This window comes from Accipiter gentilis, chromosome 19 (assembly GCF_929443795.1).
Source record: "Accipiter gentilis chromosome 19, bAccGen1.1, whole genome shotgun sequence".
NCBI lineage: Eukaryota > Metazoa > Chordata > Aves > Accipitriformes > Accipitridae > Astur > Astur gentilis.
This window is the reverse complement of record NC_064898.1, coordinates 24780511-24793990: the sequence shown is the minus strand read 5'-3', so window position 1 is coordinate 24793990 and position 13480 is coordinate 24780511. Positions and strand designations below refer to the sequence as shown.

The following is a 13480-nucleotide window of genomic DNA, read 5'->3' as shown; positions in this document are numbered from 1 at the left end:
GTTCACGTTGATGTTCTCCTTTCATTCTGGATGGGAAACTGGGGCTCAAAACAAAATGGCTTACCCAGCTATGCTGTAGACCTATTCAATCTTGGTTGGCTAGTAGAGATAGCTACTTTGATTTATTTTGATAATAAAGGAAGCCTGTGTGAGTGACTCAGAGACAGATATCTCTACCTAGAAAGGTCAGCATTTAGTGGGGTGAATGCCACATTTACCTCTGCCCTGCCTAGGTCTCCTCGCTGGGGAGCGGCAACGACCACGTGATGGACGCCGTGTCTCAGTGCGAGCAGTACGCCAAAGAGCAGGGAGCGCAGGAGCGCAACGCGCCGTGGCGGCTCTTCTTCAGGAAGGAGATCTTCACTCCTTGGCACAACCCAAGTGAGGACAACGTGGCCACCAATCTCATTTACCAACAGATCGTGCGAGGGGTGAAGTTTGGGGAGTACCGGTGTGACAAGGTATGTGACCTCAGCAGCTACAGGTCTGGGCCAACGTGTATCCTCAACATGGTGAAATAGGTTGCACCAAAGGGGATGAGAAATCTTCCTCCCTGAACACCCACTAGCTTGGGGATTATGGTATTCGTTTGGGAAACAGTAGCTACAGGAATCACGTCCTCTTGGCTGGGAGCAGACTGGACGCTCCCATGTGCTGCATGAGCACCCTCTCCTGGTGAATTTTGGATGCGAGAGTGAAAGGCCACTTCATCCGTCAGCCTCATTTTGGAGGGCCACAGGTAGCCTGTAACCAGATCACCAGATCAGGACTACACAGCAGGATCCTGTTTGGTGAATCCTGCTAAGCCTTAAACATGAGAAATGTTTTTCAGGATACCTAGACCTCTGCCATGCAATACAAACCCAGTAATGCTGTCTTGTGCTAAAGGGACATTGGCAGCAGAAACCTATGCTTCTAAAATCTTTGGAAGCTTACAGAATTATTCCAACGTCACTGAAATGAGCATCTCAAGAAAGATCAAAATCTCTGATAGTGTCCATCACTTTTTTTTTTTTTTTTTTTTTTTTTTTTTTTTTTTTTTGGCTTGTGTTTAAAATCATCCAGGTGTCAAACTGAAGATATCTCTCTTCCCCAACACCTAATCATTCTCCTGTGGTCTGGTAGAGTCCAGACACCTTGAGAACTAAACCATCTTTCCCCATCTATATTGCATTAACTGCAGCTCTTTTATCCTATGAGAAGTCCTGCCCTTTCGTCCTCCCCGTCTTGCTCCTGGTCTCATTATGCTCTTATCATCTCAGTAGCTCTATTATTTGACCCCAAAGTGCTTGGAATGTAGCTGCACTGAAGGACATTTTGCAGTTCTGCATTATGCACAGGTGCGTCAGCTGGTGGGCTTCTGAAGTATGAGAAATGATGGATACATGCAGTTTTCAATCATTAAACCCTGCCTACCATAGCAAAATCACCCACTGCTGGCATCAGAAGGAGACTGAACTTTAAGGAAAGACTGGGACAAACATGTTCACACACAGTACAGGGTTGTATGGTGCTGGACATGTTAAGGCTTGATCATAGCTTTTAGTGGTCAATCCCTGAACTTTAGACGTGCAAAAAGCACTGGTGACGTTCTGCTAAAGGAAAAATCCCCACAGCATTCTGAAGCAGCAGTACAGCCAGCCTCTACAAAGAGTTCTTTGAGTGATGGAGGATGGATGTTGAGGTGGTGGCCTGGTAACAGCATTAACTTGGCTTTTTTGGGTCCCACAGGAAGAAGATCTGGCGGAACTGGCTTCCCAGCAGTACTATGTGGACTACGGGTCAGAGATGGTACTGGAAAGGCTGCTAAATCTAATTCCATCCTACATCCCAGACAGAGAGATCACAGCTTCAAAAACAGTGGAAAAATGGGCTCAGCTCATTATAGCTGCACATAAAAAGGTGGGGACAATATATCACCTGGCAAGGACCAAGGCATGCTTCAGTAGCTTCATGTGCCTTTTAAACATACATCAGACATCATAGCTCAGCTTTTAGCCTGGCCTGAAGCTAAAGCAAAGAGAAAGGGCAGGTTTTGTACTAGCCGTATTCAGCTTTACCACTGGTTTCGAGGCAAGATCTGACAGAAGACTACGAACTGCAGGAATTCACTGTGAGAAGCGAAATGCCATCCCTGGGGTCTCGTGTGTGCTACAAAGGATCGTGGTGTTATTGGTTGTATTACAGTGGCAGTTCACATCTCTAGGCAATGTCAGGACTTTATTGTGCCGGGCATTGTATAAAACCTCCCTGACTTCCTTTAGAACACTTGTGACACCCTCCCACAGCGACACCTTCCATAACTCATGACCACTCATGAGGGTTGGTCAACCAGACATGAGAACTGGCATTCATTTAACAGCAGGAGCCAGCTTCAGATTAATACCTCTAAAAATGTAAACATCTCCAAGTGCGTTAGGAGTCTCTCCTCCCATTACTGTCAATAGACACCCAGGGATACAATTCAGCTGGATCTTGCAGGTCCTCCATCAGCCTGTCAGTTACATACAGAAGTGTCAGGTACCTGAGGATGTCCTAAATAAAGCTAGATGCCTGTGCTTAAGGGCTGTTGAGTGTCTGTTTCCAGCTAAGGGACTGTCAAGCCAAAAGATTGACACCTACCTTAGGGAAACCCAAAGTTAGCTGAGATTAATTCCACCCAGACTGGTCACCCTAGAGACTTGCCCAGCCTTCACAAAGTCAAATTATTCCGTGAAGTGGGAACCAAAGGCCAGGACTTTGTCCAAACTATCACTTGTTCATGTAGGACTTTCTTTGGCCCTTAGTGGCATTGAGACCTCAATTAATATTAATTCCAAGACATTCAGGTGACATGAATTGGTTTTGTTAGCTCTCTTCCTGGATATAACTGGGTTTGTACTTCATGTCGGTTGTGGTTTGCTTTGTCTGTAGGGAATTTATACTCAGAAGAGGGCAGACCCAAAAAAAGTCAAGGAAGAGGTAGTGGATTTTGCACGCTTCAAGTGGCCGTTGCTGTTTTCTCGGTTTTACGAAGCCTTCAAATTCTCAGGTGAGTCAGTAAAGCACATCCCTGGAGCACAGGATACTCCAAAGCAAAAGGAAGGAGAGAGAGGGACTCCACAGACAAGAAGACTTAATGGACCATCTAGCTGGTCTTTTTTTGATACATTATTTTTTGGTGTATTCTGATTAGCAATGGCTCAAGCTACGAGTCTGCCACTATTTCTCTTGCTAAAAATAACACTGAGGGTTTTGACCTTTGCATCCTCCTTTGAAATGCACACTTTCTATATCCTAAGACACTTCATGAACTGATGGTATGTCTTGTCTACAATTCAGGGCCAAGCCTGCCTAAAAATGATGTGATTGTAGCTGTCAACTGGACAGGGGTGTACTTTGTGGATGAACAGGAGCAGGTTCTCTTAGAGCTCTCTTTCCCAGAGATCACAGCTGTGTCAAGCAGCAGGTAAGGAGGAACAGATTTAGCTGGTAATCTCACCATAAACCAGCCTTTTTCCAGGCTTTGCCTCTTGATGCCATTCCGTTTCTTGTTTATGTCTCCTATAAAAACATATCCCAGAGGGGGAAAGTTGCAAGGGCAGAGTTTCACCTTGGCCACCATTAAAGGCGACGAGTACACTTTCACCTCCAACAACGCAGAGGATATCCGGGACCTGGTGGTGACCTTCCTTGAAGGACTAAGGAAGAGATCCAAGTATGTGGTCACTCTCCAAGACAACCCAAACCCTGGTAAGTAAATGACCCAGCCCAGTAGTAAACATATAGATAGATTAATTACTTCCAAGGGATTTGGAAAAAAAAACCCGAACTAACGGTTGTTTTTCTTGCAGTGGGAGAAGAATCCGGGTTCCTCAGCTTCCTCAAAGGAGACCTCATAGTTCTGGACCAGGACACAGGAGAACATGTGATGAACTCAGGGTGGGCTAATGGGTTCAATGAACGGACCAAGCAGAGAGGAGATTTCCCAACCGATTCCGTGTACGTCTTGCCTACAGTCACCATGCCTCCACTGGAGATCGTGGTAAGCTGTCTTACAGAATGTCAAAACTCGATACGAAGCCTGAGGAGAGCAAAGGCTTCCTGAAGAGCTTAGATCTGGCCAGAGTCTCCCTCATGGAGAGGATAAGTTGGAAACTAAAGTGGCTGAGAGAAGTGACAAGTTGTCCAAGGCTGAAGTGATCTCAGCCTTTCTTCTGATGTTGTCACCTCGAACACCAGAAGCTTGTGACTTGGAATATCCATGAATCTAAATCCCTCCAGCTGGCCTGATTACTTGAATGTGTATTTGGGGTTGGAGGGAACCACTACATTCATGTATGGAGCTGTATCATCCAAAGCACATTATCTTCATTAGAAAATGATCCACGCTATGGAAACATTTGTTATTCCTTGCACTGGTGACTGAGAATGGCACAGAGAAATGACAATTGCACAGTTCTTACTATTAACTGGAATTAATGGGTTATTCTTATTCACTTACTGTTCTTCTTTTGATTTTGTATCTGCTTCCTCTCTCTGAATACACCAGATATATATTATATCAAATATACTGGGTGACAGAGACCTTTTCATCTCACAGGCACTGGTCACGATGACCCCTGACCAACGACAAGATGTTATCAGAACCTCTCAGCTGGCAATTTCAGACAGTGAAGAGAGAGTAAAGCCATACACCTTGGAGGAATTCTCCTATGATTATTTTAGGTGATTGCTTTAAACCATCCTCAAAAATTATAAGAATAGGAATCCATATCCAGGTAGCTTGGGAATCAGGAAATTTTTTGGCTATGGGAAAAGACTCCGAATATGCCCTTGTGTGACTTTGTACAATTGCAACCTCCAGTTTAGGTCATGGCATTTGAGCTGTAGGTTTTCCTACACAGACAAGGTTTCTTTTAAGAAAGATTTCTTCAGATTGGCTCAACACAGGTGTAACTGTGAAATTTAGTATTATGTGGGAGGCTGTGCATAGTGGTCTGATATTGCTTTCCTATGATCCCGTACACAGCCTCAGACCTCACAGGCAGCAGTTGAATTAGGTGCGGGCATTTTCATAGCAGCTCCAAAGATTTAAATGTCCACCACTGCTGAATGCAGCTGACCAAACTGATGCCAAAACTCCCACTCCTGTTCAGATGGGCTGGCAATCCAAAGAGGCAGACCAGATCCTGGGGATGTTTTCCCCCTGGTAGGCTTGTTCTGCTAGGCAATATTCTTTCAGTGTTGCTGCCCTGACCATCCATTGCCATCATTCTTCCTCTTGTGGTTAGAAGCTTTTCAGGGTAGAGAAGGTTGTTTTGGTGTCAGTACTTGGGCAGGGGCCCTAAGGGACTTTTCCGAGCCCTAGGAAAGTACAAACGGTTATCTTTGGGCAGAACCGGAGCTGGATACTTGCTAAACTGTGAAGTCCCATTTGGTGTAAGAGTTCATTAGCCAGGTGCTGTGAGCAACCTTCCCAGGTGAAACACTGGCCACAAGCTGTCCCTTTTACCATTCTAACCTCTCCACCTTTCCTCTTGCTTTGCCTTTGCCACCAGGCCACCTCCCAAGCATACCCTCAGCCGGGTCATGATCACCAAGAGCCGCGGGAAGGACAAGCTGTGGTGTTACACCCGTGAGCCCATCAAACAGCCGTTGTTGAAGAAGATCCTGGGCAGCGAGGAGCTGTCCCAAGAAGCCTGCATGGCCTTCATTGATATCCTTTCACTGCCTGGGGGAGCCCTTGGGCAACACGTCTGACACGCAAAGGGCTGACCAGGCTCTTTAGGGCCCCAAGCAAAGCCCTTGGAAAAGTTTCTTGTCTCTCTTAAGGGCTTTGGGACCATGTTGCGGCTTGGAGATAGGTCTGATCCTGAAATCTGTACTCAAGCATCCTTGAGACCTGAGGGGCGTCTGCTTCTTAATAAATGAGGGCCAGAGAACAAGTTATTGAGTCCTGCTGGTCCACACTGCTTAGTGGTTAACTCACTGGCTCTGTTCTGGCTTGCTTCAGCTATGCCTCTCCAAAATACATCTGCTGTGGAAGGCTGTAGACCTAATCAGCATGGATGCAAACAGTCCACATGGCCTCGAGGACTGAATATCCCTTACTTGGCAGAACGTACACAGCATGGGAGAGATGAACTGAGTGCAGACATAGATCCAATCTGTTGAAGTAGCTTTTATTTTTTGGTGGGGCTTTGCTCTAGGATCCAACCTTCATGGTTTGAACATTCTGTTTGTATAAGCCTGTTACTGATTAATATTACATTCTTGCTGCTAATACTGGTTTCCTCTTACTAGCAAATAATAACAGGAGGAGGAATTAAAAGAACTGGCAAAAAACAAGAGGGCATTTGTAATTTTATCCTTTTCCTCTTGCTGTGTCATACATGTTAATTCAGAAAACTGGCCTGTTCTCCTGCAGAATAGTTGCAATTTGGCATGATGGTGAAGGTAGTTATTTGGTTTATGTTACTGCAGCTCCACTGGTGTCTGACACTAGCCGAAAATCTGGTCTTTTACAGTAGTACCTGTATGTGTGATCAGGTAACACATGATCATATGCAGCTTTTTTAGGTCTACATATCCTGACCCCAAAACAATTCTTTCTGCCTGAGACAATGCACGATAAAGGGAGGGAGCTTGCTGAACTTCACCTAAAGCAATCTAAAGCTTTTACGATACACTGAGCCCCATCCATCAAATTGCAGCCGCTTCTGTAGTCATGTGTAGGATGTCTTTAATGACATCATCAACAGAAGGGCTTCCCCAATCATCACAGTTAGTTGATCCTTGACTCCTACTTCCCACCAGTGCTGAAGTATATGGGTGACTACCCATCGAAAAGGACCCGCTCAGTTAATGAGCTGACAGACCAAATATTTGAAGGTGCCTTGAAAGCCGAACCCCTGAAGGATGAAATCTACTGTCAGACCCTCAAGCAGCTCACGGACAACCACATCAAGTAAGAGTCGTTCATTCCCCTTGGCCCAAATGCACTAGCCTCTGTTGAGCAAAGCAGATCTGAAGTGTCCGTGCTGTGGGTGATTTTTTTCATCCTGGGTCTCTCCTTGTGTAGGTACAGTGAAGAGAAAGGCTGGGAGCTGCTGTGGTTGTGTACAGGCCTTTTCCCTCCAAGTAACATCCTCCTGCCCCATGTCCAGAGGTTCCTGCAGTCCAGGAAACATCACCCCTTGGCAGCAGACTGCATCCAGAGACTCCAGAAAGCCCTGAGGTACGGCACCAAAAGACCTCCTAGTCCTGACTGTGGCACAGCACCCAAATATGCATGAGAAAATATGAGTAGGAGATATTTTCGTGGCTGGGGGGGACAGTGAAAACTCACAGCCTCTCTCTGTGTTCAACCAAGTGAATGAAAGGGACATTGGGTGGAGGATATCGCTGATTAACTGTGTGTGGGAAAGTAGACATTAATTAAGTTGACTTTGTCCAGGTCCTTCTAAGTCACCTACAACCTAAGCAAATATATATTCCCCATTACAATTTTGCTTTCTTCTTTTTAGGAGGGAAAAAACCCTAATATTAAGAAAGTCGCTGAAGTTACTCAAAAAATAATATGTATTAAAATGGAAGATTTAAACAAAAGATTCTTGCTTTGATGCTTTGGCATTTGCCACCTCCTGTTTTGCAGGAATGGATCCAGGAAGTACCCACCCCATCTGGTAGAAGTGGAAGCCATTCAACACAAAACCACCCAAATTTTCCACAAGGTTTACTTCCCTGATGACACCGATGAGGTAAACAGGGGAGAAGGAAATTCTTCTTTTCTGTCAGGATGGCAGTCAATTTTCCTATTAAAATCTCAGGAGAGGCTAATATTGGTTCTGATTCAGAAAAACTCATCCTTTCCAGAAGACTCTGGACCAGAGCAGTGTAAGGAAAACCCATCCTTATCTATCCTGACCAGCTCAGGGGTTTGATTTACTGCAATTCACGTTTTTCAAGACGTGCTAGTGTTTGCTGAAGCCTTTATACTATGACCCCAGAAAGAAGAAACCTGGGTGGGTTCATCTCCATTCACTCACAGTGGCTCACAAGCCTTGGCTACCAGTTATTTGCAGCCTAGACTGACAGACATTGTCCACCCAACTACGCCCAGCGGGGTACCATGATGGGGCTCCCTGGGGACTGAGCAGATTATGGCAGCACTGGCAAGTAGGGAACTGAAATTATACCTTCGGACCTGAGATGACACAAAAATCATAACTGCACTCAGGACCCTCTCATTAAGCATCTTACACGCTAATAAGGCAGCTCGTTATATTGATGCCAGAGCAGATATGCATGTCCTTGCAGATACTGCTGTCTCATGCTACTGATTACAGTCTTCCTGTGAGGCTCCCCTCTCTGTCTCCCCTCATGCCCTTGGGCTCAACTAAATTCCTGTATTTCCAAATGGGTTTCTGTGTAAAGGAGTGCACACCCATGGAAGGAAAAGGATTCCTCTCCGGCAGCTTGCTTATCTGTAATGGGGAGTTGAGAGAACTGCTGGGATTTCTCATCACTTTGAGTGCTTTTTTTCTACATGACCAGCAATGAGCTTTATACACATGCATCTGTGTGAGAGCCAGTAGAAGGAGGCAGGGGGACTTCTGCACTTGGATGGGTTTGCTGTGATCCTTTTGGCCATGGCAGTCACCCAGGTGGACTGGTAGAGTAGCATCATTCCAGTACAACATGCATCTGCACTGAAGAGCTGCTGAACACCAGCAGCACTGAGCTCCAGGCTGGCCTTTTGTGGGGTGTGGAACATGGGTCGTGGTGGTTCGGACTAACAGAGTCATGCATGTGGTGGTCAGAAGCTGAAATTCCTTAAACTGCTACAAACCGAATCTCTTTAAGTGGACAGAACAAAACTGAGGTGATGTAAATGCTGGGCACAGCTCAAAAGGCAAAACCAGGACTGGGACCTGCATACAGGTGGGACAGTCCTTTAGATATCCCATCCACACGTAAAGCAGGAGTCATCTCCCCTCTCTTCAGCTACCTAGAAGTCAGGCATTTGGTCTAAGCCAGGCATCTGACCTCATCATCATCAGTGGAAAAACAGTTGAGACAAATCAGCCTGGAGGTATCTCGCTCGCTCTCTACCCAACCCCCCAGAAAAACAGCTCTGAGATGTAACTGTTAGATCAGAAAAATCTTTTGTGTTGCCTGGGGAGCCCTGGATAAGCCAGCACAGGATACAGATAGAGCATCACGAAGCGCAACGGTACAGCAGTAGCATGGCTGAGCTTCTCCAAACATCCCATGCCCAGAGCCACAATCCACAATGTCACTGATTTCATTGGTGGTGGGCACCTAAATCCCTTTGTGCAGCTGAGCCTAGAGTTCCTCAGAGAGCATAAAGTGAAAATTAACCTTGAGGTAGCAGTGGTGAGGATCTTCCTTTCTTCGTAGGCATTTGAGGTGGAGTCCAGCACAAAAGCCAAGGACTTCTGCCAGAACATCTCCAACAGGCTGCTCCTAAAGTCCTCTGAGGGCTTCAGCCTCTTCGTCAAAATCTCCGACAAGGTGAGTGACCCACCCAGAGGCTGGGGTAGCCCCGAGGCACTCGGGGTGACCCACCTGCCAGTGGGTACACATTGGTGGAGCCAGAGCTATCTGCACCCTCATGGGTGAGATGCATTTCGCGGCAAGCAGCGTGGTGTCGCTAAGTCAGATCCAACCTGCTACAGGTGAGATTTGCAGTCCCACAGCCCTGACTTAACAGCAATCGTCCCAAAGGGCTTAAAACACAGGCAAAGCTCTCCTAGCCTGTTGCTGAGTCGGGTTTATAAGAAAGGACTAAGTAAGAAAAACGTGCAGCTTAGAGCTGCCTCAGGCAACTGGGAGAAATCTATAGAGACAGTCATCGTGAGGGGAAACAAATTGCTCCAGTGAAATAGGAAGCTGCGGTAAGGAGTAATGGGTGAAATTAGAGACAGAGCCTGCAGCAAGGTGCTGGCTGTGGCTTTCTCATGTCAGCAGTTTGTAACACATCAGTGTAACGGGGACAAAGCAGTGAGCAACAACTACAGGAGATGGGGCAATGGCCAACCCTGCCTGTGGCTTCTTGCCACTTGCTCAGTCTTTGTAACCATGTGCTGTGTCCCCCAGGTCATCAGCGTCCCCGAGGGAGATTTCTTCTTTGACTTTGTGAGACACCTGACGGACTGGATAAAGAAAGCAAGACCAGCAAAAGATGGTAACAGTGACTTTTCTCCATTGTGGGTCAGACAGAGCCCTCCTAGAGCCCTCCAGACCTTTCAAACTAGATTGACCACACTGTCTGCCACATCTGTTGGGCCACACTACTGTGGGTGTCCTGTCTGGGAGGACATCAGGGGACAGCCCTAGGGACATCACCTGAGACATCATCTGTCCAGGAGCAGCAAGACCTCTGCTCCAGGGCTAGACCTTGCCCCTACAAAGAGCACCTGATGGCAGGCAGCTCTCCAAGGGCCTGTCTGTGGGAAGGTTTCCGTGGTGGGATTCATCTCACCTTGCTGCCCACATCCACAGTGGAGCTGGCTGCAGCTCTGCTGAATATATCAGTGGCTGCAAAACACACGTGCCTCCAGGGTGCAATTCTTCTGTCCTGCATTAGGCACGAGCACTGTCACTGAAGTACAGTCGTGCAAGTGAATCCAGACACTCTTTCCATTTTATTAAAGCTTTGCAAGGGAAAAATGTGGTTTTCTCCACAAGGTCAGAGTCCGTTTGGCCTTGCGATTGCCCCTGTCCCTGCAGGTTGTAATGGCACACAGGCACCGCTGGCTTGCATGGACATTGATTACGAGGTGGTACAACATCGCTTTTACATATCTAGTCCCTGCTTCCCTTGCACAGGTATAGTGCCTTCCCTCACCTACCAAGTGTTCTTCATGAAAAAGCTGTGGACCAACACAACGCCTGGAAAGGACTCGATGGCAGACTCAATCTTCCACTATTACCAGGTACTCCGGGAGCCTGCAATAGCAGTGGAGACTTGGGAGGAATTAGGAATGGGTTACAAAGGCTTTGTCCATCTGCAGATGGATGAAGTCTTGCATTAAATAGGAAGAACTCTTGCCTTAAATAGAGCACTGCAAAGAGCGCTGTTGAGTTGCATGGTGAGGAGCAGCCTTTGTGCACTTTAGGGTAACCAGTTCAGCTAGGATTTGGGCCAGCAGCTCTTGGGTGGGCAGCAAGAAACAGGAGAGAGTGTGTCCTGCTGGCAGCCTCAACAGGGAGGCTGAATTCAGAGGCATCCCGAGGGTTTTCAGCCACCCCCATTCATGGAGATGAGCTGTGATGGTCCCAGCAGTCAGGTAAGAAGGTAGAGTTCTGCTCTTGTTTCTTCTGGGGTGGAAGAGACGCCTTCATGTCCCGAAGCTCTCTCTCACATACACATACACTCTCTGTGTTCTTGCCTGGATAAAGTGGTTATCCCAATATGACTGTATCCCTTAATGCTTGAGTTAGTCAGTTGAGACATTTTCAGACACTTCCGGTAATGAGGGAATAGATTTTTAAAATTGAAAAACAAAAAAAAGGCAAAAAAACCATTCAATTCCAAGTGGCCATTACTAGGGGTGGATCTCCTGGGATGAGGGAGGGTGAATAAGACTGTAGGTTCACACACCTGACAGCTAACAGAGGCACCTCCCTGTTCCATGTAGGAACAAGAGACTGTTTTAGAGCAGAGAGGATCTTTAAAACATCTAGTGTGGTCTCAGCTGAGCAGGTGCCTTTCCACCACGCTCAACACAACTGCTATGAGTGTTCCCAGAGCATGGCCTCTTAACCAGGGGCTGGATACCTCCATAAACTCCATTTAACATCTGAGGGTGAAGGTCTGTGGTCATCCCCTCTATCTCTGAATTGTTCCTTCCCCCATGCAGGAGTTACCAAAGTACCTGCGCGGCTACCACAAGTGCACACGGGAAGAGGTCCTGCAGCTGGCAGCTCTCATCTACCGGGTGAAGTTTGAGGATGACAAGTCCTATTTCCCCAGCATCCCCAAGCTGCTGAAGGAGCTGGTGCCTCAGGACCTTGTCCGGCAGCTCTCTCCAGACGACTGGAAAAGGGTAAAAAGCAGCTTGAGTCATATGCCAGGCCTGGCTGCGGGAAGCCGAGTCTCTTAGGCGAAATGTTTGACGTTCAGCGTTGAAGTGGGGCTGCCAGAATGAGTGACCCATGGTCCCTTTTGAGGCTTAGCAGAGCTGCAGCCTTCCCAACATCACCAAGAGGAGGAATTGTACATGCGTGCTCATACACGCGTGCCTTGCAGTGGGTTTTCTTTGTGCTCCATGTGGCTGTGGCTGTAGTGGGTGGATGCAATGTCATACGGACACATGCTGGGAGACGGTCTCATGTAAAGGTCTGTTGTTTAAGGCAGACTACTGAGTAGAGGGGTAATTCTCCCTGCTTTACACAGGAAGAGCTGTGGCACAGGTACAGACTTGTCTAGAGCCATAAAATAACATAGGTGTCTCACTGCCAAGAAATAGTTTTATAAGTCCTTTCTGTTTCCTGGGTCTTGAACTCAGCCATGTGCCTAACCAGCAAGCTATCAGCTTCTCTGGGTTGAAGGTCTCTGTCTCCTCTGCTGCATAAATTGGAGGATCAAAACTTATAATCCCTCTAATGGAGTCACCAGCACATCTAAGAAAGAAGGACCTGCCTTGGTTCCAGGCCCTGCTCCAGTGACCAGCCAGCAATTTTGTGAAGTGTTCATTGGAGCAGAAACTAGAACCGACCATCTTTGTGGGACTGATGCTCCTTCCCTGCAAACATCCCTGGCGTTAGGTAGTGCAAACCCTCCAGCTCTGTTGTGTTCTCTGTTGCAGTCCATCGTGGCATACTACAATAAGCACGCAGGCAAAACAAGAGAAGAAGCCAAGCTTGCCTTCCTAAAGATTATCTTCAAGTGGCCTACATTTGGATCAGCATTTTTTGAAGTGAAGGTACCTTCCCTTCTTGGGGGTTTTCTGGCAGCTTTTAGCCAAGGTCAGGAGCCCCATATAACAGAAGGGTTCCAGGCATGCAGGGTTGTCCCAGTGTCTGGACCAGACTGGGACAACTCCGATGAAACAGGGAAAGAGTGTGAGACTCTCCGTCAGTAAAGGGCTGATACACTCATTTATTGCCGCCCTGCCTCTTTACACAGACAAAGGCATTGTAGAGCTTCAGCATATCTCAGTCATTGGGTCTATACTCATAGCTGTGTTGCTGAAGAGCCATTCTCTGTTTTGCCAAGGCAAACGTGTGGTTTTCCAAGGGATGTGTCTGCACCTACCACGAACCAAATCCAGACCACCCACCACAGCACCAGACTTCCATCAAAGACAGTAGAGGCCAGTAGTCATGAAGTGTGTCCAAGTACTCTGGACACCTTATTGCAACTCCCTTTTCTCAATGACCACACAGTGAGCTTGGGCTGGAAACAAGTTGCTAAAATTACTCATCAGTTCCTTGAACTTGGGCACACCATTTTCTCTTATATCCATCT

At 47.1% G+C, this 13480-nt stretch overlaps 1 protein-coding gene across 7 annotated transcripts in view; it reads left to right on the top strand.

Moving 5' to 3' along the window:
- The window catches only part of MYO7A (myosin VIIA), a 103883-nt gene that overhangs the window by 85792 nt on the left and 4611 nt on the right, over positions 1-13480 (top strand). For all 7 annotated transcript variants that reach the window (XM_049823662.1, XM_049823661.1, XM_049823664.1 and 4 more), the window contains 16 exons: positions 234-461; positions 1732-1902; positions 2914-3031; positions 3322-3448; positions 3563-3732; positions 3834-4024; positions 4583-4707; positions 5541-5698; positions 6796-6949; positions 7064-7219; positions 7637-7742; positions 9406-9519; positions 10105-10192; positions 10837-10943; positions 11871-12056; positions 12819-12935. In XM_049823662.1, the coding sequence (XP_049679619.1) occupies positions 234-461; positions 1732-1902; positions 2914-3031; positions 3322-3448; positions 3563-3732; positions 3834-4024; positions 4583-4707; positions 5541-5698; positions 6796-6949; positions 7064-7219; positions 7637-7742; positions 9406-9519; positions 10105-10192; positions 10837-10943; positions 11871-12056; positions 12819-12935 (2316 nt within the window). The remainder of the gene's footprint in view (positions 1-233; positions 462-1731; positions 1903-2913; positions 3032-3321; positions 3449-3562; positions 3733-3833; positions 4025-4582; positions 4708-5540; positions 5699-6795; positions 6950-7063; positions 7220-7636; positions 7743-9405; positions 9520-10104; positions 10193-10836; positions 10944-11870; positions 12057-12818; positions 12936-13480) is intronic.